Here is a 24931-nt window from a genome sequence, read left to right as displayed (position 1 = left end):
ATCATAAGAATAGACTGATCTTGTACAAAAATGTAATTGTAAAATGACGTTTTTTCAGCCACTTCTAGGCAAGCTACGCCGAATTGTTGCGAGTGGAAATGCTATCCTTCATGCCCGTTGCGTCAAAAAATGGGAATGATCCCACTTTGGAAAGTGTCTTGAATCATGCCCTACTTTCATACATTGTAGTATTCTCAGGATTCAAATAATTGGTGTGTCATTTTTTAACACATTTGTAAAATGGCACCACAAACTGGGATCATTCGGTCATCAATGTTCTGAAGTTGATAGATATCACTTCAAGTTCAAAGATTTCTAGACTAGTGGATGAAAATTAATCTGTCAACTGCGTTGTATGCTGCGAAAGCCGTGTTTTTGAAATTGTAACTAGTGGCTGTGTCATACGGTGGAATTGGATAGGTAGCATTGCATCGCAGGCATATCTTCGTTCTCACAGAGTGTATTCCGTGACCTACTGTTCTTCATTTATTGTCTTTAGTGATGGAAAGACAGCCTAACCTCGTCCAAAGGCCCTGCGGAAGCAATTTACTGCCCTCCTCGTCCATTCAGGAGCTTATTTTACATTTTACACAAAATGGCAAAGCACCCACCACTATTTATACCGACGTGGCAGGGAGAATTAAAATTATATGCACCAAATTTTCTGGTCAATTTTGATCTGCGATAAACTGGCTCTCATTTGCCACCACCGTACCGGTGCACCCACAGCCATCCGGATCAGAGAACTAGAATTATAAACAGCCAGAAGCAAAGCAAATTTTACACTTTTATTATTTTGCCAAAAAGCCAAATCACCTCGCGTACACATGACATGACATGACTGTGACTAGACTGGACACATCGATCACCGCGCGCACACCTAGTCTTGCGCCTGGCCTGGATATATCGGTCGAAGGATATCGCTACGCTAGCGCTAGCGCTGTGGAGCCGTGCACACCGCGCCGGGCGGCTCGATCGATCCATCGTGCACGCGTGCGAGTTCGACACATCAAAATGTGCTTTTTTTCTCGATGGAGTGCGAAAACATAATTTTTTACTCAGATCATTCACTGCATGCATTTATTTCTGGTAGAGCGTTCAGTCTCTGATCTGGCAGGAATTTCAGTAGTACTCGTTGTATTCTCTTTGCTCGTCCATGCCTTCTTCCTCGGCTTCGTTCCTTCACTAAAGTGTAAGCGTTTTCTTTCCTGCGTTCCTGACAAACAACCAGAACCATGGGTATTTTAGAAAAGATCTCGGAAATCGAGAAGGAGATTGCTCGCACTCAGAAAAATAAAGGTGAGTACTTGTCGCTTTTACATTTGAATTTTCCATTTTGATATCAACAATTGTACACAACCCGAGGTTATGTACTCTTGTTATCAATCATTGCTCCGTATTGCTCAGGGCTCGGGGACATGACTAGTCGCAATGAGATGCAAAGAGGGATTGCTCCTATGGAAAACAAACAAAATAATCGTTTACTTGTTGTGGACTGTTTTTTTTAATTTGCTGTTTAATCTGGTACATGGGGTACTTCTGAAAGAGAAAAAACTGTCAAGAACACGTCCAGACACCCATCTTCGCTTCTATATCCAGAGAGATTTGTCGAGTATGAAGTACCCTGGACATATAGTGTATGTTCACTTGCATCACACATGAAATACTCTACTGGAGACATTGATCACAATATATGGCAAGTGAAGTATGGCTCGGGATTTTGTTCTAGAAAAACTTGGCTTCTCACAGGAGTTTGTCTTACGGGGTTATCCATCTGGGGGCATGTTTGATCCCTTCATGTGTTAGCGTTGTGTGTCTGCAAGACTGTACGCTTGTGTGTGTATGTGTGTGTGCGTGCGCGGTCATGTGTGTGTGTTTGCATGTGCGTGCACGTGTGTGTGTGTGTGTGTTCATGCCCGTGTGTGTATTCCTTGTCACTTTCTCACGTGCACACACACACACAGCCACTGAGTATCATCTTGGGTTGCTGAAGGCTAAGCTAGCAAAGTACCGCGCACAGCTGATTGAAGGGCCGAAGACCAGCGGACCAAAGGTACGGCCTAAATCATGCCACCCTCTGTGGCCAGTCCTCACCTGTGTGGAGGAGGTGACCACTAAGACATAGTCTTGGTGTTGGCTACCATAGTTGGTTGCTGTATAACATGTTAATTTTGGTGTAACTTTAATTTCGTTGATTTCAGTAGAGAAAACAGGCACCTAAATTTAGATAACACCTAAGAGGCACTAAGAGTATACTGTAATTTCACAAATTTTCGGTGTACTTTTTTTATTTTTGGTACGTTCGGTGCGTCTGTTTCATACCTAAAATTTCAGTGCACCGAACAAATGCTGACACACATAATCCAGACCATCTGGTAAAATGAGAGCGATTGCTCTCGTGCGCCTTCACTCTCCTTATTTTCATTTTGGGGGCACTTTTCGTCACGCGCCTTGAGAATTTCGAGCGCATTCGCATCACTATGAAGTCCATTCTGCAAACCCTCAAATATTTCGGAACTCGGCTTTCCCTGAACGGAATTGAGTAATAGAAAGTGTTCCGCAGGACTACACCACGCTAGTCCATAAACATTGAAACTGTGATGGATCGTAACTACACACTGGGTTCTTCGATATAACCAAAACGCAAACGTGCTAAAAAGAGAGAGAGAGTAAAAGCAAAAGTGTACGGTATTATATGTGACCAAAAAGATACAGTGAAAGAAAAACCTAGCAAAGCATTGCAAGGCACGTTGGTTCGGCTGCGTTGGTTCAGCTGCACGCTAGTGCAAACATGCAGATCGACAATGTTGGGCGGAAACCAAACACCACAACATTGCCAGAAACTAACTTGTTCACACCTACATACAATCATGAGTCCATACCGTGTCTGGTCTGGTTTGTTATGTTAGCAACCTAGAATGCATTGAACACATGGATTCGATCACACAGACCAATATTATGCTATAGATGAATATCGCAGCACAACTGCAGCGTAGCTAAGGAAAGGTGAATTGCCTAGAGGCAAATGCACAGCTTGTCGCGATAGAACTGCGACCACATAGGTGCAAACTGACAATACTGAAACTCCGGCGATGCCACAAAGTGTCTGGCGTGCCCACTACTAGTCTATTGACATGATCTATGGAAAGGCGCCTACACGTCTACCTCAAATGTCTAAGTACCGTGAAAATGGATGAATACAAACCAGCAAAGCGCCATAATGCTGTAGGGCATGCACATAGAATCGGTATGGCTCGTCTAGCCTGCAGTTACCTAAAGTACCATACATGCACAGAACAATGCATCCAATAGTCCGTGTCCAGACACACTATCTAATGTATAGTCAAGGAGAGCCTCGTGAACATCCTCCCCCTCGAATACGCGATGAGTTACCTCGCAGCGTATTCCACTACTACCTAGCTTACAATTTCATGTGTTGTACCTCTATCGGTCTAATCACTGCGTGGCAAAAAGATGTGGTAAACATAAAAATGATAACACTGTGGTGCTTATGTGATATGCCTGCAATGTATGCTGCATCTATTGAACTACTGCTTCTGTCTTACTTGTGTTACCACCATAACTGAATACGTACAGCTCTAGCTGCCATCTTCTCTATGCATCTAGCGGGCAGATCTTGGTGATGGGACGGGTGATTCGCTTCCCGCCGACTTGCACCTCCACAACACGCACGTGACCATCTGGGCCCGGCTTGGTCTCCATGACGCGTCCGAGTGGCCAGTGCCCACGTGGTGCATCCGGTTGCAATACCAAGACGATGTCTCCTGCTGCCACGTCTCTCCGTTCTTTTAGCCACTTCCGTCTCGCGTTGAGAGTCGGCACCCACTCCTTGAGCCAGCGCCGCCAGAACTGCTTCACCACGTCTTGAACTTGCCGCCATCGCTGGTTGGGGTGGAAACCTGTGGTGTCTACGCTTTCTGGGGCGAACTGACCGCCCATCTGACCCGTCAGAAAGTGGTTCGGCGTTAGCGGCGAGCTGTCGTCAGGGCTGGCCGACTGGTACGTGAGCGGTCTGCTGTTCATAAGGCTTTCGGCGTTCGTGAGCGCAGTTGCCAGCATCTCATCCGTCAGGTCAGCATTGCCGAGAACTGCCTTGAGGGCGCGTTTCGCCGCCTTAACCATTACTTCGTGGACTCCGCCGAAATGCGGGGCTAGCGGCGGGTTGAATTTCCAAGCCACCCCACGGTTGGCCAGGGACTTGAAAACTGCGTCGTTATCCAGAGCCTCCACCAGTTCCCTCAGCTCACGATCGGCTGCCACGAAATTCGTCCCATTATCTGAAATGATCTCCAGCGGTTTTCCACGGCGCGCGACCATCCTTGAGAACGCGTTAAGAAACGAGCTGGCGTCGAGGCCGTAGCTCATCTCGAGGTGTACGGCTCGGGTTAGCAGGCAGGTGAAAACGCAGAGGTAACGTTTGGCTTGGCTGCGTCCTCGCCCTTGTTTCGTTAAGTATGGGCCGCCATAGTCTACCGAGGCTCTAGCGAAGGCTCTCAACGGTGTAGCGAGCCGGACCTTCGGCAACGGCGCCATAACTTGCTCTGCCGTCCTGGCTTTGCGACGTCGGCACACCATGCATTCAGCTTCCCACTGGCGTATCTCCTCTCGGGCAGACTCCAGCCAGAACCGTTCTGTCAATGCCGCGAGCGTCTCGTTCGTGCCACCATGCTGTCGCAGCTCGTGGTGGTGCTTCACGATTAGCGACGTAACTTCATGTTTCCGGGGTAGAATGATCGGGAAGCGCGTGCTGTACGGGAGCCAGTCAGCTAGGCGGGTGCGGCCGTCACAACGTAGTAGGCCATCCTCATCCAGTCGCGGACACATCTTTGCTAACCGCGATGCTGCTGGCAGAGTCTTCCCCTTCTTCAGTGCGCTGATGTCGTCACCAAATGCATCCTGCTGCGCTCCGTAGATGATGGCAAGTTCCGCCGCTTCCAACTCTTGGATGTTTAGCTCTCCGCTGACGCGGTCCCCTTGTCTGCAGTTATTGACGAACCGGTTGATCCATGCCTGAACTCTCACAAGTCTCGTCCAGTTGGAGTAGCGGCTTGGTTGCACGACGGTGATCTGCTGCGTCACGAATGCGCTCTCAGACGCCTGCACAGCTGCCTTGCGAACTTCCGGGTCGTCGCTCAACCCCGAAGTATCCTTTAGCTCCGTGGCTGGCCAGGTTGAGCCGTTGCTCAAAAACGCCGGTCCTTGCCACCATAGGTCTGCGTTGACCAGGTCGTTGACGCAAACTCCTCGTGATGCCAGGTCAGCTGGGTTCTGTCCCGTAGGGACGTAGCGCCACTGTCGCGGTGCGGTACGCTGCTGGATGTAGCTGACGCGATTCGCGACGAATGGTTTGAACCGCCGACTATAGCTACGAATCCAGTGGAGGACCGTCGTGCTATCGCTCCAGAAGGTGACAGTACTAAGTGGCACGTCGAGCACTTTACTCATTCGAGTGGCAACCTGATGGCCGAGAACTGCCGCCATGAGCTCGAGCCGGGGAATGCTGGTAGCGGCGGTAGGCGCGACACGACTCTTCGACACGAGGAATCTGCACTCCGCTGTTCCATCTTCGCGCACACTTCTCGCATACAGAACAACTCCATAGGCTTCGCTGGACGCATCGCAGAATGCATGCAGCTCGAGCTTGCCGGTCGATGCTTCAAATTGACGCGGGACTCGGACGTTGCTGAGCTCGCTCAACTCTTGGAACCATTGCTGGGCTTTATCAACTATCGCGTCGGGAAGTTGCTCGTCCCAGTCGACGCCACTCATCCAGCATTCCTGCATCAGCATCTTGCCTCGAACGACGAACGGCGATATGAAGCCGAGTGGGTCGAATACGGCTGCTGTCCGCTGCAAGAGGTAGCGCTTTGTGATACGCTTGGGCAGATCCGGTTGCTGCACGCGGAACGTGAACTCGTCATCGAGGGCAGACCATGTCACTCCGAGCGTTTTTACCGATGGTAGGTCTCCCACCGTCAGGTCGACATCCGCTGCGCGTTCTTCTTCTGGGATCGTACTCAGCAACGCAGTCGAGTTGGATAACCACTTTCTCGGTCGCATGCTTGCCTTCCCCCACAGCTCCATTAGGTCGTCATGGAGCTTGGTACCGTCGGCGACCGTGGCAGTACTGTCCATCGTATCGTCCATGTACGTACTGTCCAGGATGGCCTCTGCTGCTGATCGGTGGGTATCGACGCTTGCGTCCGCGACTTGGCGGGCGACATACTGAGCCAAGAATGGCGACGCGTTTACACCGAAGACTAAGCGGTTGAACTGGTACTTCTTGACCGGACCATCGGAGGCCGGGTCCTGCCACAAAAAGCGGTGGTACGGCCTGTCCTCGGGGCGTATTGAAACTTGCAGATACATCTCTGCTACGTCGCAGGCAACGGCGATGGGCTTTCTTCGGAACCGGGTGAGAACATCGCAAAGGTCTCGCTGCAACTTCGGGCCGGCGTGGATGGCGTCGTTAAGTGAGATGCCGTGGTAGGAGGCGGCTGCGTCAAACACAATCCGGACCTTAGTTGTCGTCTTCTGTGGCCGCACAATGGCGAAGTGTGGCAGATACCAGCATTGGTCGGTAGACGCTTCGTCAGTGACGTCGGTGATATATCCTTTCTCGAGGTAATCTTGGATCACTCTGGCGTATGCTCGGGCTACTTGCGGTTCACGTTGCAGTCGTCGACGTGTTGACTCCAGCCGCTTAGTCGCCATATCAACGTTGTTGACTAACTCCGCCTTACGACTGTTCCATGGTATCGATACTTCATACCGGCCGTCTACTAGCCGCGTGGAGTCTTCCACTAATTTCACCGCTGCGGCCTCGTCTGCCGATGTTGGTCCTGGAGCCGCATTGTCCGTCTCGACGCCACAGCTGTCGACCTTCCAGAACTGTTGCAGGGCTTGCTCGACTCCTGCAATTGACTTGTCTCCACCGACGTAGTACGAACGGTTGGGCTGTGGGCCCTGCGTCTGCTTGGAGTTGGGTGCTCTGAGCTTCCCTACGCAGGTCCATCCGAGCGGTGTTAACCTAGCGACAGGTTGCCCAGGTTCACCAATGACGTCACGCGTCGATACGTGCAGCTGGACTTGGTCACTGCCGATCAGCATATCTACAGTGTCGTGTTCTCCCACCGCTGGGAATGGAATCTCCCTCAGGTGCGGGTAGTTACTAGCCTCTTCTAGCCAGTCGACTGCGCGAAGGTCGCCAGTCACGGATTTGTCGGTGGTGTACGCCGTGATCGTCTGCTTCAAGTTGCCATCAACACTCCTCAGCCCGATGTCTACTGGCATAGTCTCGAACGTCTCCAGCTTGCCATTGAGCGTGCTGACCGTCGTCCGTTGGCGTTTGCCACTCAAACCGAGTCGAGTGGCGATACTAGTGTGCACATACGTCACAGTGCTGGCATCGTCCAGCAAAGCGTTGACAGTCACTGACTGCTGGCCGTTGCACAGTGTCACCGGGATTGTCCGTAGAGCTACACGGTCCGTCCGGCGCCCTTGTGCCACATGTGTCGCTGCTTCTGGCTCCCCCTCTGTGACAGTCGTGACCAGTGATGTCTGGGGTGCGGGCTTCTCAGCTTCCGGAGTTGGCTGTGCGCTGCCGGTAACATTGCTGCCATGGAGCAGCGGGTGGTGATGTTTGATGCATCCACTAACCGGGCACTCACGATCACGGGGGCAGTCCTTGCCAGCATGGCCACTGCCCAAGCACCGGAAGCACGCGTTGCTCTGCTTGGCGAGCCGCCAACGCTGATTGACCGACATGACCTTAAATGCCGCACACTTCCACAGGGGATGTGCGCCTTTGCATACTGCACAGTTGACGTCGCTCTTCTGTTGAGCATGATATGCGTGGTTGCGACTAGGCGGAGCACTACGCCTCTGGAACCGGTTATCTCGGGGTGGTTGCTGCTGTTGGGGCGTGGTTTTTACTGCTACGCCGCTCACCGTTTCTGCCGAGATCATCATTAGCTCTGATTCTACTCGTGCCCATTCGAGCAGGGCTTCGACGGACTCTTCTACTTGCCGATCATACCGCCATCGATGGTACTGTGCAAGCACACGTTCGTCGAACTTACGGAGGAGCTTCTGGTAGAACGTACCAGCCTCCAGTTCTGCGGCCCGGCCGCTGTCTTTCAGGTTGATGACTACTACCTCGAGGAGCTCCGTGAATTTCTCGAACTCGGACGCTCTGTTGTAGCCAACCTTACCGAACTGCTCGATTTCTTCTACGTGGATCGCGACACGCCTGCGTTCTCCGCCATACTTCCTGACCAGTAGCGCTTTGGCGGCCTCGTACGCAGCAGGGGAATAGCCTAAGCTATCGATGGAGTCCAGTGGGTCGCCGACTAGGTACTGCCTGAGTTGCAGTAGCTTGTACTCTGGTGCTGCCGGAGATGCGTCTATGCATGCCATGAACGCCGCACGCCAAGACTCGAATTTTCTTTTGTCGCCGTTGAATGTCGGAATGCCGATCTGCTTCAGCTGACGCCATGGTTCCGGTTGGTGAGGTGCCGTCAGTGCACTCTGCGGTTGTGGCATGGTGGTGGCCTCTGCAGCAGGTAAGGCTAGACCATGCTGAGTTGTCATGCTTGGTGTCTGTGCGACCATTTGTGGGACGTTGCTATAGGTTGCATAGCTAGGCTGCGTGATGTTGTTGCCTGTCCACATAGGTTGCTGTGTTCCATACTGGTTGGGACTACTGAATTGCATACTTGGCATGGCACTGTAGCTGTTAGCACCATAACTACTACTGCTGTATATGTAGCTTGCACTAGCAGATGCAGGATTCGCACCAGGGGTAGGGTAGATCCTTGGCATAGAAACTGCACTTGCACTGGTCAAGTGCTGCCGAGTGGCAGGCTGTGAATGCGTCGACCTCACTTTCGATGCCTGCGATGCGTGGGCTGCGATGCCCTGACTTGCCTGATGCTGCCTGCCCGCGGCAGGCCGACTTGCACTGCTAGATTGTGCACTATACGAAGTGCTCGCGGTCGCACGTGTTGTGACTTCTGCTGCACCGCGTGGTTGGCGCGGAGCTTGCGTCTTCGTAGCGGATGTTGCACTTGAGGCGGTCGGCGCCACCACGAGTCCTGCAACTGACGAGGTTTGCGGTACGACACACGAACTCGTGGCGGGTGGCGGAGCTGCCACTGCTGTCTGCGTGACCTGCGGGACTTCTCTCTGAGACTGCTGTTCGTGCTCTGAGGAGATTTGGATTTCTTTCGTTTGATCTCCCCCATCCGCGCTCAGGCCGGTTGGCGTTCGCCTTTCATCACTAGCTTGCGGCCATCCCTGAACTGGTGCGTGGTGCTCCTCGTGAATGGCGGCAGCTACGTTCACGGCATCTCGGGGTCCCTGAATGGATAAATCACTCAGGCTCTGCGAAAGCTGACGCGAGTTCAGCGATCGTCTCTGTAACGGTAAATACGGGCTAGCCCCACGTGTGCGTGCGTCGTATCTACTATCTTGAAACTGAATTGACCTTTCGTCATGCGAACTATCGTGAGGTGCTGCATACAGCCTCCTAGATCTAGGGACGGGGTCTTCTACTGCGCCTCTGCCATACTCAACAATCATAGCCGATGCCTCTGCATATTCTTCTTGCAACTTCTCAAGTTCTCTCAACATCTTCTCTGCCTGACTATTGTTATCCTCCGTGGTGTAAACACTAACGAGCTCGGCAATTACGGATGCAGCTCGTTCGTAACACTCAGTCAACACGGGTGAGCTTGCTACCTGATCAAATGACAACTCACCGGAACTGACCCGACGGAGATCGACGATCAGGGTCCTTCTCGCGTTGGTGAAGTCCGACTTCACTTGCACTTTCAGCGCTCTGAGTTTGCCTGAGTACAGGGCGACCGCCTCTGGTTCACTATCCGAAAGTGACGTACCAGACGCTTGCGATGCCACCTCCTGCTCCGCATCCTCCATGCCTGCAGTGCTCCGATTTTCGGTATCGGACGTGCTCATGACTACAGTTCTCTCTGTAATCAACTTCTACGAAACGCGATAAACCATCCTCTGCTACCATTAATGTTCCGCAGGACTACACCACGCTAGTCCATAAACATTGAAACTGTGATGGATCGTAACTACACACTGGGTTCTTCGATATAACCAAAACGCAAACGTGCTAAAAAGAGAGAGAGAGTAAAAGCAAAAGTGTACGGTATTATATGTGACCAAAAAGATACAGTGAAAGAAAAACCTAGCAAAGCATTGCAAGGCACGTTGGTTCGGCTGCGTTGGTTCAGCTGCACGCTAGTGCAAACATGCAGATCGACAATGTTGGGCGGAAACCAAACACCACAACATTGCCAGAAACTAACTTGTTCACACCTACATACAATCATGAGTCCATACCGTGTCTGGTCTGGTTTGTTATGTTAGCAACCTAGAATGCATTGAACACATGGATTCGATCACACAGACCAATATTATGCTATAGATGAATATCGCAGCACAACTGCAGCGTAGCTAAGGAAAGGTGAATTGCCTAGAGGCAAATGCACAGCTTGTCGCGATAGAACTGCGACCACATAGGTGCAAACTGACAATACTGAAACTCCGGCGATGCCACAAAGTGTCTGGCGTGCCCACTACTAGTCTATTGACATGATCTATGGAAAGGCGCCTACACGTCTACCTCAAATGTCTAAGTACCGTGAAAATGGATGAATACAAACCAGCAAAGCGCCATAATGCTGTAGGGCATGCACATAGAATCGGTATGGCTCGTCTAGCCTGCAGTTACCTAAAGTACCATACATGCACAGAACAATGCATCCAATAGTCCGTGTCCAGACACACTATCTAATGTATAGTCAAGGAGAGCCTCGTGAACAGAAAGTTCTCTGCTGTCGGCTCCAACAAATCTGAAGTCGATCCGAGGTCGAATAGTGGAGTTACGGCACTCGCAAGGCATTTTACGTCCCGTTGCAAATTTTCACTTCCGCACTTGGCATAATTTTGACATACATGTAAAGGATTTCCCTCTGTTGCGTGACAGTCTGGGCATGCATATACCTGTGTGAAGTCAGACACAGGTCTTTAGCGGTTAGCTACAAAGGAAAGGAGCGCTCTACGATGAATACTACAAAAAACTATGGATCTTAGCGAATTGTCTCAATTTTGCGTTGCGCGTGTCTTCCCAGCTCCCTAGGCTATAGTGCCACTGTCTTCCCAGCTCCCTAGGCTATAGTGCTACTGCAGTTACAGTAAACACTCCAGCTGGTGAAAATCCCTCTGGCTTGTTCCTCTTGCCAATAGCTTTCCAGAATGCTTGAGATTCATTGTTAAAATTGATGAAGGGAAGCTGAAGTTGTAGTCCGAACAGCTTCCACTCATACCCACGTAACACACTCATACCCACGTAACACACTCATACCTAGGGTATCCAGACTACGAAGTTACCCGCACTTCGGTCTACCGGGCACCATGTGCGCGAGTTTCAGTGGAAATATTACTACTCTTTTGTCACGTTTTTTGGAAATAGTGATTGTCATATGCCGTATCTATGACCTTTCCCCAATGTATGTCATCTGGAGTTACGGGCATTTCAAAGTTACGGGCAGTGCCCGGTCCCGTACCGTCCGGATACACGAAGTATGGCTATACAGATGTTTGGGGGACCAGGGCATGTTTTCCTTGTTTTAACCCTTTAAGAGCCACAGGAAAATTTCAAAATTCTGCATTTTTTCGTGTTCCTTGGATCATAGCTTCAGTTCTACTCACTCAATCCTCATAATCCAGGGCTTCCTGGAAAGGTCTCCGCGATAGGAAGAGAATGAGGTCGATCATGATAGCCGGCACACCGTCTATCCAGCGCTAGATCGCAGCGACAGTACGAAATTTGCCCCAAATGCGTCCAATTGCGTCCCGCTCCAGATATTTCATTTTACTCGATCGTGGAGTTCCAATTTTTTTCGCTCTGTACTCTTGACAATATCAACAGTGAAACCCGTGCAAATTCGAGTAAACCAGCGTGACGAAAAGTCTCAAAATTCTCAATACTAAAGTCGCACTGTGCGCTTTTGAAATTGCCGCGATCGCGGCTCAACTTACGAGTGATTTATCTCAGGAACCGTTGCTCGCAGCGCTTCGCGGATTGTTTTTCCCGACAGGTGAGAGTTTTCTCTTCGCCCTGGATATTTCGATCACTGGATTTGAGCGAGATTGGACTGAGTGACGATCTTTTGAAGTTTTGCATTTGAATGCGTCGTTTACGACGCATTCAAGTATGGGGCGGCTCTTAAAGGGTTAAAAATAACTAAATTTTGTACCAAGCACGATCACGCGAGTCGTTTTCTAATTTCACGTGAAGTTTGGAGGACGGCACCTAGTGCCTGCACGGCGAACTTCGATCCCTTGACCCTTCTGAACGTCCGGGGTGACAGACCTGGACCAAAAAAACGAAATTTAGTACGTAACGAACCTGCTGGTAGAGTGATCGAACGAAAGATTTTGTAAACGAAAATTTGTGCTTATAAGTTACAGTACACTCTAGGGCATAGGGGCGTAGGCCAACTGGTCATGGAATACCTATGAGTCAGGTCATTTCAGCAAATGCTCTCCCCGAAAGCATCATCATCTCACTACTTCAAGCGCATACCGGCATGCAGAGTTTAGATAGGTAGAAACCACTTTGAAATGGACCCCAGGCTGCTATGCCCTTGCATGGCAACTAGTAGACAGTGAAACATGTCCAAGGCAACCGCTCACAGGGGCATCCAGAGTTGTAATACAGTCAGACCTCGCTTATCCGGTCCCCCATGGAGACGGGTTCCACGAGTCGAGCCCAAATTCGAGGTGGCGACACGCGGTATCCAGGCACGACGACCTGATGATTAAGGGCACCGAGGGCGCTGGCGGTAGCCTGGGCGTCAATGGCGATGGCGCTTGCCGGTACCAATCTGGGAACTTCGGGGGCGACCCCCATGGAGACGGGTTCCACGAGTCGAGCCCCGTGCCAAACCGGGGAGGTGACGGTGATTGAGGAGGAGGTGATGAAGGAGGCGAACAGGGTGGCAACGGGATACACATGGCGGTGGCAATGGGATCCGCATGGCAGCGGCAAGTTGTTCCCCCGGCTAGCTCAGTCGGTAGAGCATGAGACTCTTAATCTCAGGGTCGTGGGTTCGAGCCCCACGTTGGGCGCCAATGTTAAGATCAAGCACAGTCACAATAGGACGAGCGGATCAGCAGTTTCAAGTCGACGACAAGGGAAGAGAATCTCAGAAGTTCGATAGAGGACAAGGCAAGCAAGACAAGGCAAGCAAGACAAGGCTAGACAAGGCTAGGGACCAATCTGGGAACTTCGGGGGCGACCCCCATGGAGACAGGTTCCACGAGTCGAGCCCCGTGCCAAACCGGGGAGGTGACGGTGATTGAGGAGGAGGTGATGAAGGAGGCGAACAGGGTGGCAACGGGATACGCATGGCGGTGGCAATGGGATCCGCATGGCAGCGGCAAGTTGTTCCCCCGGCTAGCTCAGTCGGTAGAGCATGAGACTCTTAATCTCAGGGTCGTGGGTTCGAGCCCCACGTTGGGCGCCAATGTTAAGATCAAGCACAGTCACAATAGGACGAGCGGATCAGTAGTTTCAAGTCGACGACAAGGGAAGAGAATCTCAGAAGTTCGATAGAGGACAAGGCAAGCAAGACAAGGCAAGACAAGGCTAGACAAGGCTAGGGACCAATCTGATAACTTCGGGGGCGACCCCCATGGAGACAGGTTCCACGAGTCGAGCCCCGTGCCAAACCGGGAGGTGACGGTGATTGAGGAGGAGGCGAACAGGGTGGCAACGGGATACGCATGGCGGTGGCAATGGGATCCGCATGGCAGCGGCAAGTTGTTCCCCCGGCTAGCTCAGTCGGTAGAGCATGAGACTCTTAATCTCAGGGTCGTGGGTTCGAGCCCCACGTTGGGCGCCAATGTTAAGATCAAGCACAGTCACAATAGGACGAGCGGATCAGCAGTTTCAAGTCGACGACAAGGGAAGAGAATCTCAGAAGTTCGATAGAGGACAAGGCAAGCAAGACAAGGCAAGACAAGGCTAGACAAGGCTAGGGGCAGAGCAAATGTTCCAGCAAGAGCTTATCTAGGGCCTGGGTAGCTATGGAGATAAATGTGCTAAAGCGCGAGTCCAGCTACCCAGGCCAAAGAAAGAAAAGATTAGGAAAAGCAACAAGGGTGAGTACGAGGCTGTGAAGGTGAGTACGTCGAGTGAAAATGAGTGCGCGCCTGAAAAGGTGAGTACGAGAGTGAAAGTGAATGCGCGCCTGTAAAGGTGAGTTTGAGGGTGCGAGTGCGTACGAGTGTGCGAGTGCGTACGAGTGTGCGAGTGCGTGCATATGTGAAATCGTGAACCTAACACTACTATACTTTATAACACTCTTTATACTATCTCAGACTGCACGGAATTATAGGCTGTTATAATGGTTATATTATCGGACTCCGAGAAGCACAAAGGGGACTAAAGAACTACAAAGAGACTGGAGAGTAGGGCAAGGACTGGAATAACCACAGAGACTGAGAGAACCACAAGGAGAAGACTGGGAGAACAACAAGGAGAAGATTGGGAGAACAACACAGCGCAAGCGCAGCCTTCCGGGTATATCTAAAGCTATGGAGGGAAAAAGGGGTGCGTGCAGTAAGTGGGAATTAGGGTGAGCGGGAAAAGGGGTGCATGCATTGAGCGAGACAGGGTGAGCGGGAAACGGGGTGCATGCAGTAAGTGAAACAGGGTGAGCGGGAAACGGGGTCAGCAGGGTGTGCATGAATATGTGTATTGTAGGGGAGTGCGTGCATACGGGAATGTGTACGGGGCTAAAGGGCTCATATAACATTTACAACATCAAGGGCCTGGGTAGCTATGGCAATGAATGTACTAGAGCGCGAATTCAGCTACCCAGGCCAATGAAAGAAAAGGTTAGAAAAGGGGACAAAGGTGAGTACAAGAGTGTAATGGGGTATTCACACGACAGGCAAATCCACGTGCACCGGAAAGTTGCTATGGTATTTTACCTGTGAACGAGAAAAGTGGCTGAAAGTGGCTGAAAAGTGCAAGCGAGCTGGGGGCCCACTTTCACGATAATCGTGGCGTGCACGAGTATATTTACACCAAAAAGCGCGAAACAAGACTTGGTTTTTTACGCAGCTCTTTAGAGCATGATAATTATTGTATGCGTGTTTTGAAAATTTGAAATACCCATGGCTACTGGTCGGTGAAGCATTCAAAAATGCGAACGTGCCTGCCGTCGAGTGCAGCTGTGTGAATCCACACAGTCACTTTTCTCGTATGTCACTCCCTGTGAAACGTGCAAGTGACTGTCGTGTGAATACCCCATAAAGGTGAGTACGAGTGTGCGAGTGCGTGCATATGTGAAATCGCGAACCTAACATAACCAATGCCCCTGTGTTTGTGCATGCGCATGTGTGTGTGTGTGTGTGTGTGTGTGTGCGTGCGCACACGCACGTGTGTGTGTGCGCGTGTGTGTTCAGGGTGAAGGCTTTGATGTGATGAAATCCGGCGATGCACGTGTTGCTATGATTGGATTCCCTTCCGTCGGCAAGGTAGGTTGATATGCTCAACTGAGCTGAGTGCAAGCTCAGCCGAGTCTCTAAACTGAACTTCCTGTCTTGTACCGCAGCTACACCATACTGGTAAACCCTAGCAGTATGGGTTTACCGGGTGTTAGCGACCGTCGTGAGTTCCCTTCGAGAACGGACGCGATAATTTACTTTTTTTTTTAAATTTTTACACCATACTGTAAGTCAGGAAATATTCCCCACATATTTATTTCCGGCCTCATCATATTTGGCCGAAACTTTGTTGCAGCCGAATTTTTTGTTTTGCAAGGTTCAGTGTGTGGCAGTGTATACAGGCAGCAGCAGTACAGGCTGAACATTCGTTGCAGCTGAAATGTGTTTTAGCCCGGGAAGGCCGAAATTTGAATGGGCCGAAAATTTGTCGACTTACTGTGCTGGAGAATAATCTGCATCCACAGCCCACCCTGACTTCCCTTTTGTTGTTGTTTTTTTTTAACGACCAAAAAGACTTCCCTTTTGTTGTTTTTTAACGACCAAAAAGTAGGGATTCACTGGCCAGAAAAAGCCACTTCAATTAGCTGTGAGGTGTAGAACATGCTGAATTAGTGGCGGTCAATTCTTCAGCCTTGCAAGCCGTTGAATGGTGCAATCCCAGCACAAGTTGCTATGGCTTCTGCTGTAGCATCGCTATCATCGCCTCTGGCGATGGACGTCAAAGGTCAATGTGTGTGTGTGTGCACGCGCGTATGTGCACGCGTGTGTGTGTGTGTGTGTGTGTGCGTACATATGTGTGTGTGTGTGTGTATGTATGGCCATGGTGTTTGACCATGCATTTAGCTGTGTTCTCACGTGTATGTGTTTACTGTGTTCTTGCTGGCTGTACCATTGGTGTTGTTGTGCCCAGTCTACATTGCTTAACAAGGTGACGAAGACACACAGCGAGTCTGCATCCTACGAGTTTACAACACTGACCTGCATTCCAGGTGTGATCGAGGTATGTCTAGCATAGAGAGAGACAGAGACCGAGACACAGAGAGAGAGAGAGAGAGAGAGAGAGAGAGAGAGAGAGAGAGAGAGAGAGAGAGAGAGAGAGAGAGAGAGAGAGAGAGAGAGAGAGAGAGAGAGAGAGAGAGAGAGAGAGGACAGAGAGGGACAGAGAGGGGCAGAGGTGGGTGTCTTCTGCTTGTGAGCTGTTGTCATAGCACCACTGCTGCTACTGCTACTGCCACTACTCCCCTTACATATTGTCTGAGTATGTGTATCTGCGTGTTGAAGTAATTGTGTTTGGTGTATGTGTGTGCCCACTTGCAGTACAATGGATCTGATATACAGTTACTCGACTTGCCCGGTATCATTGAAGGAGCTGCTGCAGGTGAGTGGCTCGTTGGCTTATGACTCACGGTGAAGATATCATGCTCATGCCATGGTGTCATTGCCGTAAACTCGTGTTCTAAGTACACTCGTACCTTGTTTATCCGGGCGGTCCGGGACCGGGCACTGCGCGTAACTTTGAAATGTCCCTAACTCCAAATCACATATCAGCCTTGTGCCTGGACTGGATATTGGTGCCGTGTGTGTGTATGTGGTGTGTGCGTTTGCGTGTATACATTTTGTGCACACGTGTGTGCAATTGTGTGCACATGTTTGTGTCCGTATGTGTGTGCTCGTGTATGTGTGTGTGTGGCCCATAGTTTGAGGACTTCAGGGGGCGTCAGCCGTTGGGCGGTTCAATAGCCAATTGAGTCATCTTTCTTGGACTCCTTTTGAGTCTCTCACCCCTCTCCCAGAGAGACCCACGTAACCAATATTGGCAGTGAGCAAGTACAAGTATGTGTGTATGTGACTGCGTGTACTCTCTTGTTTCCTATGTCGTGTAGGCAAGGGACGAGGTCGCCAGGTCATTGCCGTCGCCCGTACAGCTGATCTCATCTTGATGATGTTGGATGCCACGAAAGGAGAGGTGCAGAGGTACGTCCTGTCACTCTGTGTGTGTGTGTGTGTGTGCACGTGCATGCGTGTGTGTGTATGTGCACGTGTATGCGTGTGTGTGTGGGGGGGGGGGTGTGTGCGTGTATGCGTGTGCATGTGTGTGTGTTGTCTGCTTAGATCAAAGCAGCATGCTGTCTAGACTGGCTACCCCAGCAGGTATAGGGTGTGCATAGGTGACTATCTGCCTCGGCCGTCCTATTCCGATGTACTCCATGTGGTGTAGACCAGGTGTGCATTGGGGGTTGGTTCACATGGCTCTGCCAGTTGTGTGGATTAGACAGTTAGTTTTGATCTGTTTCATTCAGATCTCGTCCGCTATCGTTGCTATGAGAGACTCTGTGGGTGTTCGTGTTTAGGGTTTCACGTCGGCCCTACACGACGGCTGCAATGGCCAACCGGACAACAAAGAAGTTGAGGCCAAAGAGAAAGATTTACTTTTCCTGCGCATGCTTTAATATTATTTTTTGAAAGTGACGTAAGCGTCAGGTCTCTACATGTGTACATCCAGTGCACTTGGAGATTTGTGTGCTTCTCTTGCGACGGGTGTGCATGGTGTGTGCGTGTGTGTGTGTGTGTGTTGCAGGGAATTGCTGACGAAGGAATTGGAAGCCGTCGGTATTCGCCTCAACCGCCGAAAGCCCAACATCTATTTCAAGGTGTGTATTCAGTGCTTGAGGTCTGGGCTGTCTTGGAGTACCGATGCTTTTGTGCTTTTGTGACCTAACTACAAACGTGTGGTTCATGCATCTTTGGTATATGGTTGGAGACTTGTTTGTGTGTGTGTGTGTTTGCGCGCACGTGTGTGTGTGTGTGTATGTGTGTGTGTGTGTGCATGTTTATGCAGCCCAAGAAGGGTGGTGGATTGTCGATCACTTCCACCGTGCCACTCACCCACCTGAATGACAAGCTGATCAATCTGATCCTGCACGAGTACAAGATCTTCAACGGCGAGCTGCTGTTCCGTGAGGACGCCACTACAGACGATCTGATTGACGTCATTGTGGGCAATCGCATCTACATGAACTGCATCTATGTAAGTCGAATGTACATGTCTGTTCCTCTCATGCCATGTACGATAATTATATGTACCATGCTCTCATCATGCAGAGGTGGTACTGAAATCCAACCCCTGATTTCCGTGCTAGAATGCAGCACCATTCTAGCGGTCTCTATTTCGTAGTGTTACAAGCGCTTGCTGGGTTTTTGCAATGTGAGTGCGCCGAGCAGGGGTCGGATATCAGTTGCCACCACCGTACTACACAGCCACAGTGACATGGACAAGCATGTTCCTCTCATACCATTCGCAGTATATGTAATGGGACATTCACACTATGCCCAAAACGTGGCGTACGTGACGTTTTCGTCCGAATAGCCATGGCAACATGGAACGTGGCGGGAAAATCATACGCCTGATACGAAACGTGGGCGACGTATCCAAACCCCTGTTCCGAGATTCGTTCCGTCGTTCCTGGCAATTTGTGTCCAAAAGAAGCTGTACGCCCAGCTATACGAGCAGTGTATAGGTGCCTGTGTGAATGCACTTGCATGAAAACGACGTCTGCCAGTAAGTGGAATTCCAGAACGTGACGCGTATTGGAACGTAGTATGAATAGCCTATAACATGCTGTCATCATCATACTAAATACACTGTGCCACATAATGCTTGTTCCTTTCAGTAGACTACCATACGTACGTGTGCTTTTTTCTTTCTTTTTCGTTTTGTGCTTTTAAATAGCCTTTTTGATGATGGACCTTTGGAATTGTGGGAAATGAGTTGTTTCCTGTCATGAATCCGGAAATTTATTTCAGCGACCTGCTTCGTCATGTCTGTGCAAACTGGGCGAGGAATACAAGAGAAATCACTCAGCAGGGTAGATGTGCTCAAGTTGGGGGTGCACGGTCTTAGTGGACTATCATTTCTCATAGCCAACGTATTGTGAATCACGTCTTACTGTTCAGTGTTGCTGCTTCCACAGCTTGTGCAGGTGGCTTGTGTTGTCAAGTTTGTAAACCGTGTTGTGTTGCTAGCTCCTGTGTTTTCTTTATATCTCTGTTTGGATGTGTTTGGTGCATGCATTGCGTGTGTGTGTATGTGTGGACGTGTGTGCACGCGTGTGTACGCGTGTGTGCGTATGTACATGCAGTGTTTCAACAAGATTGACTGTGTGTCCATGGAGGAGGTAGATCGGCTTGCAAGGCAGCCCAACTCGGTTGTTACCTGGTAAGCTACAGAACTGCTCAATGAAATCCAGTCGTGTCACTCTAGTACTCGACGGGCGTTGCGCAGCCCTAGACTTCCAAACACTGGGCTGCAAAATGGTGCAAGGCACAAACTTGAGTGACGTGACTGGATTTCAGTGAGCAGCACTGTGTGATGATTCCAGCACATGAACACCTTGTCTGTAAAGCACCTGCTCCACTTTTGAAGTGTGTTTGGTGATTGCTTTGCGACCAGCCGCTCTGTTGGCTGACCATGCGTAGAGAGTTACTGGGCTCAAGAAATTTGTTTCAGTGGAACAAAAACATTTCCAGACAAAGAGTGGTTATGCTTGTTTGAAGTATGTGCTCTATTTTGCAAAAGAAATCGGCACCGTCTTGAGTTTCATACGGAGTCACCATCACTCGATTCCTCAGAACTAGTTCACAAGAACCAACAGGCTGCTCAAAGTCACGCAGTTTTTGTTTCTGAAAGAAGTACTTGGGATATCAAATAGTAAGGAGAGAGGAAATCGACTGCAACTCATAGTTTCACACTCGACTTACCCATTGCCTGGTAGTACCTACATGTAACTGATTACCGCATTACCCCGATTACAAGTCGCACCCCCATTTTCAGGTTTGAGCCGTATTGATTTGATATACCGTAAAGTCTTGTATAAAAGCCGCGGCTTCTATGACTTTCTTGGTGAAATTTTGCAGGCTTCTATATGAGACAGGCTTCTATACAAGACAGGTGTTTCTATGTATGTCAACACTAAAACCAGGCTTATGTGTGATTTGATGGGCCCAAAATTGCGGCTTCTATTCAAGTGCGGCTTTTATACAAGACTTTACGGTATTGACTTCAGTAGTAAGTCATGCTCGATTGTAAGTCGCACCCCCTTTTTTACCCTTGAATTTTAGTGTGCAAAGGAGCGACTTATATTCAGGGAAATACGGTATAGTGAATCTGAGCATAAGGCAGAAACCGGTGGGGGTCTTCTGACATCATTATTCGCACACCGGGAAGGCTGCTAAGTGACACCTTTAAGGCTTTACTGTGGACAGTCTGTGCCTCTACTTTTGAGAGTGATCATGGCTGAAGTTGTTCAGTCTTTGCCAGGAGAGTCTGTACAGTCAAGTCTTGTTGGCTTATACCAAGAGTACATAACCCCCCAGAGTGTGCAACTCCCACATACCCTGCTGTCCCGACAGAATTTCAAGTTGACGTCATTATTTATGACGCAATGCTCCTTGCACCAGTGATTTACAACATGTGTACGGGTGTCAACGCATCACACGTTTTTCTTTCCAATAATTTGTACAGGATCGATCGGCTTCGGTCAACCACAGGTTCCGGATTCGTCTGATAATCCGTGTACATTGCATCATCAAAATGACGTCAACTTGAAATTCTGTCGGGACAGTACCCATAGTGGAGTTGCACACTCTGGGGGGTTATGTACTCTTGCTTATACTGATTATTGCTTTGTTGTGGGTGGGTGGATTTGTCCAATGCAGCTGTGAGCTGGATTTGAATATGGACGGCTTGCTGGATACCATCTGGGAGTATCTGTCTCTTGTTCGAATCTTCACAAAGAAGCGTGGATGTAAGTGGTTGGGTGTGTGGGTGTGTGTGTGTGTGTGTGTGGGTGCGCGCGTGCGCATGTGTGTGTGTGTGTGTGTGTGTGTGTGTGTGTATGTGTGTGCCAGCTTGTTGTACTTGCCACCTTTATTAGTTTCAGGGTTCATATACTTTCTTAGTCTATTTGAAGTATGCATACCTGTTGACCGATTGGCTACTTCTGGCTAGAGTAACTTTTGTGTAATCAATACTGCTAGTAAAGCCTTTATCAGATCCACTCTGATTTAGCCACACACACTACAGTAGTAGCAAGTATTACCTTCACCTGGGGCAGGGGCAGGGGTAAATGCGGTTGGATCCCGGGACGGACACCCTGATTTCGTCAATCCTTTTTACACCTTGTCCTTGCCCACTTACTGAGGTGTGGTGAGCCCATAAGTGGGATCATTTCCAAGTCCACCCAGAGTTGGGGTATTTCAGGGGGTAGCGGCCGTTGGGCGGTTCAATAGCCAGTCATTTTCCCACGATTCCTTTTGAATCTCTTCCCTCTTTGGGGAGACTCGCGTGACCAGTCATGGCAGTGAGCAAGTACAAGACTTAGTGTCTGTACATACTTGTGTTGTGCTTGCTATCGTACGTGTAGGTCCACCAGATTTCGAGGACGGTATCATTCTCAGACGCGGAGCAACGATAGAGCACGTTGTAAGTTGGCTGAATTTGAGAAGTCTTTTCCTGAAGAATCCTTGATATCATTCTCATGCACGCACATACGCACACACACATGCCTGTACATGCACACACGGATGATTGGTACTGGTCTACTTCGAAGTAGTTACATGTTGCAGATAAGATTTGTTCGCGTCTCCTCGCAGCCGCTTACATGCAAGAGGTCTGTGTGTCTTTCTCTTTGTGTCTGTGTGTCTGCCTATGTGTGTGTGTGTATGTCTCTCTCTCTCTCTCTCTCTCTCTCTCTCTCTCTCTCTCTCTCTCTCTCTCTCTCTCTCTCTCTCTCTCCTCTCTCTCTCTCTCTCTCTCTCTCTCTCTCTCTCTCTCTCTCTCTCTCTCTCTCTCTCTCTCTCTTTACGTGTTCATGGCTTGCTTACATTTTCATTGTTTAAAAAAATCATTGTGTCGTTCCTTCCCTTTGCGTGTACAGTGTCATTCTATTCATCGTCAGCTGGTGTCTTCGTTCAAGTATGCAGTTGTCTGGGTAAGTGTGTCCTGCTGCACTCTGTGTTCTCAGCCACTGTGCCCTCTGACACTCAGCTCTAGCATGCTGCTGTTGAAACTGGGACTCTTGCACACTAGTACGTAATAACCCAGCACTGCACAGCTGGGTGTTCCTTGTTCTAGCGTTTTATCAGCAAACACTGCACTGCCTTCTTGAAGCCAGTGCAGTAGCTGTGCTGCGTTGTCCGTACTTTATACCGTTGTGTTTAACCTAATGGTCTAGCAAGTGAAACTTGACTGTGCGGGCGTAGCAGCGCTCTAGTGTTCAAGTGTGTGACTCACTGCTCGTAACACTTGAGTTGTAAGGGAAACTTTAGATTTTATGGTGTATGTTGTGTGTGTGTGCGCGCACTTGTGTGTGTGTGTGTACGTGTGTGTGTGTGTACGTGTATGTGTGTGTGTGTACGTGTGTGTGTGTGTGCGCGCACGCGTGTATATGTCTGTGTGTGCGCATGTGTGTGTGTACGTGTGTGTGTGTGTGTGTTTGTGGATGGTGTGTGTCTGTGTGCTGTATACAGGGTGCCAGCACTAAGCACAGTCCACAGAGAGTGGGTCTGTCACATCACATTTCCCACGACGATGTTGTGCAGATTATCAAGAAGTAACCGCAGTACTGGCACTTGCTAGTACCGTCACGTCAGATGTCTGCTTTGCAACCCCGGTGCTAGTTCCATTATACCAGCACTGTTGCTGGTGCCAGCCATGGAAGTTGGTCTACAGCTAGAACTGTTCTTTTAGTGCAACGTTCGCTGTTGCTGATGCAACGTCTGCTGATGACGATGCTGCGTATGCTGTTGCTGATTCTGTGTATGCTGGTGACGGTGACGGTGACGGTGACGGTGACGGTGACGGTGACGGTGACGTTACTGCTATCACTGGATGTGTTCAGTTGCCAGTGGTGTGCTCTGGGTTCTTGTTCCTGTTCAAGCGCCCGGTTTGCTCCGTGTGTTGTGGAGGCTAGCTGCCCAGTATGCTGAGGTTGTGGGTGCCGGGTGTGCTAGTTGGAGCACCACCACCACCGCTTCAGCATGGCTCAGTGCTCTGTACAGTCGTTAGCAATTGTTAGCGGTAATGTGTATTCGTCCACCACTGTCTCGCTCGCCCCATACGGTTAGAGCAAACGTCCTGTCTGTCTGTCTGGACCTGGTTGGGTTCTCCTGCTGCAGTCTGTTGTGAACACTGCTGCAGTCTGCTGTGAACACTGCTGCAGTCTGTTGTGAACACTGCTGCAGTCTGTTGTGAACACTGCTGCCTGCTGCTGGCTAGTATGTAGTATGCACTGTGCATGTTGCAGTACCTGCTCTGCATGCTATGCCTGCTCTGCTGTTCTTGCTGCTCCATAACCAACTTGCTCGCTCTCAGATGACCATGAATGATATAGGCGGTAGAGGTTTGGTGATTACATCATCATCCGGTGTGTCATGTATTGGATGACATCAAGAGCACTGTCATGGACTCATGGCACCCCGGTAATTTATTATGGAATGACATCATCATGATGTGATCTCCTTTTTCTCTACTCCATGATAGCATAATGACTGTGCTCAGTGTGCTGTGATAGTGCTGCTGCGGCTGGTGAGATTGGCACACTGCAGGGGCAATGGTAGCACCGCATCGCCAGGACTCCGAGCAACTAATTACTTGTGCTGCCTACGTACCATGCTATGCTTTGTCAATTGTACATTCACTATTCTTCTCTGACGACGACGGCATTGTGTATAAATATTATCAGCTACATTGTACATTGTTCTTGCTGGCGGCTATCAATGTATTGCTAACGCTTGTACTTGATTCACGCTGTTCTGGTTTTGTTCTCGCCGTTTCTACTGTACAGTTTTTGTTGTTTTTGTTTGGTAGTGCCTGGTACTATACTATACTGACTGTCTTTGCCGAATACACCTCAAGCTCTGCCCATGGGCATGGCCACCGGGTACCCGGGTGGCTATGCCATCAAAATGTTTTTCTTGCCTTTTTCACTTGCCTTTTTTCAAATAATTATGTGTTCTCGATCTCGGACATTTTTGGAATTTCTATTTTATTTTGGCCTGGCTTTCAAAAGATCTATCGTTGCACCTGTCCAGCCTGTTGTCTGGTGTGTGCGTGCGTGTGTGTGTGTGTGTGTGTGTGTGTGTGCATGCGTGCGTGTGTATTGCTGGCTGGCTGCTCAAATGTGGAACTGTGCACCACTGCCCAAGCAGCTGCATTCTGACTATTTCCATGCAGGCAGACACACACATGTGCAGCCTGTACCCCATCCACATCCAGGTATGAACTGACCCTGTCACCTGGGAACACAGAGTGGCGCATGGCGTCATGCTTCAGAGGTATCAACACCATGTGAATTACTGA

The 24931-nt window shown here is 49.8% G+C and overlaps 1 protein-coding gene across 1 annotated transcript; it reads left to right on the top strand.

The window, feature by feature from the left end:
- Positions 1-1099: 1099 nt before the first annotated feature.
- Positions 1100-24659, top strand: LOC135824457 (developmentally-regulated GTP-binding protein 2-like). The gene is made up of 13 exons (XM_065337195.1): positions 1100-1299; positions 1965-2053; positions 15532-15603; positions 16484-16573; positions 16891-16951; positions 17457-17547; positions 18152-18224; positions 18413-18601; positions 19713-19789; positions 21289-21377; positions 21996-22054; positions 22509-22562; positions 23101-24659. The coding sequence occupies exons 1-13, from the start codon at positions 1236-1238 to the stop codon at positions 23185-23187; spliced, it is 1095 nt and encodes a 364-aa protein (XP_065193267.1). The 5' UTR covers positions 1100-1235; the 3' UTR covers positions 23188-24659.
- The last annotated feature ends 272 nt before the right edge of the window (positions 24660-24931 follow it).

The sequence above is a fragment of the Sycon ciliatum genome, chromosome 9 (assembly GCF_964019385.1).
Source record: "Sycon ciliatum chromosome 9, ocSycCili1.1, whole genome shotgun sequence".
NCBI classification, from domain to species: Eukaryota; Metazoa; Porifera; class Calcarea; order Leucosolenida; family Sycettidae; genus Sycon; species Sycon ciliatum.
This window is presented reverse-complemented; position numbering and strand designations above follow the sequence as displayed.

Bases quoted from the DNA above. Each gene is read 5' to 3' on its own strand.
- LOC135824457 (XM_065337195.1), top strand. From the start codon at position 1,236: ATGGGTATTTTAGAAAAGATCTCGGAAATCGAGAAGGAGATTGCTCGC. The intron at 1,300-1,964 runs GTGAGTACTTGT...ACACACACACAG, and splicing joins TCGCACTCAGAAAAATAAAG to CCACTGAGTATCATCTTGGG. The intron at 22,055-22,508 runs GTAAGTTGGCTG...TTGCGTGTACAG, and splicing joins GAGCAACGATAGAGCACGTT to TGTCATTCTATTCATCGTCA.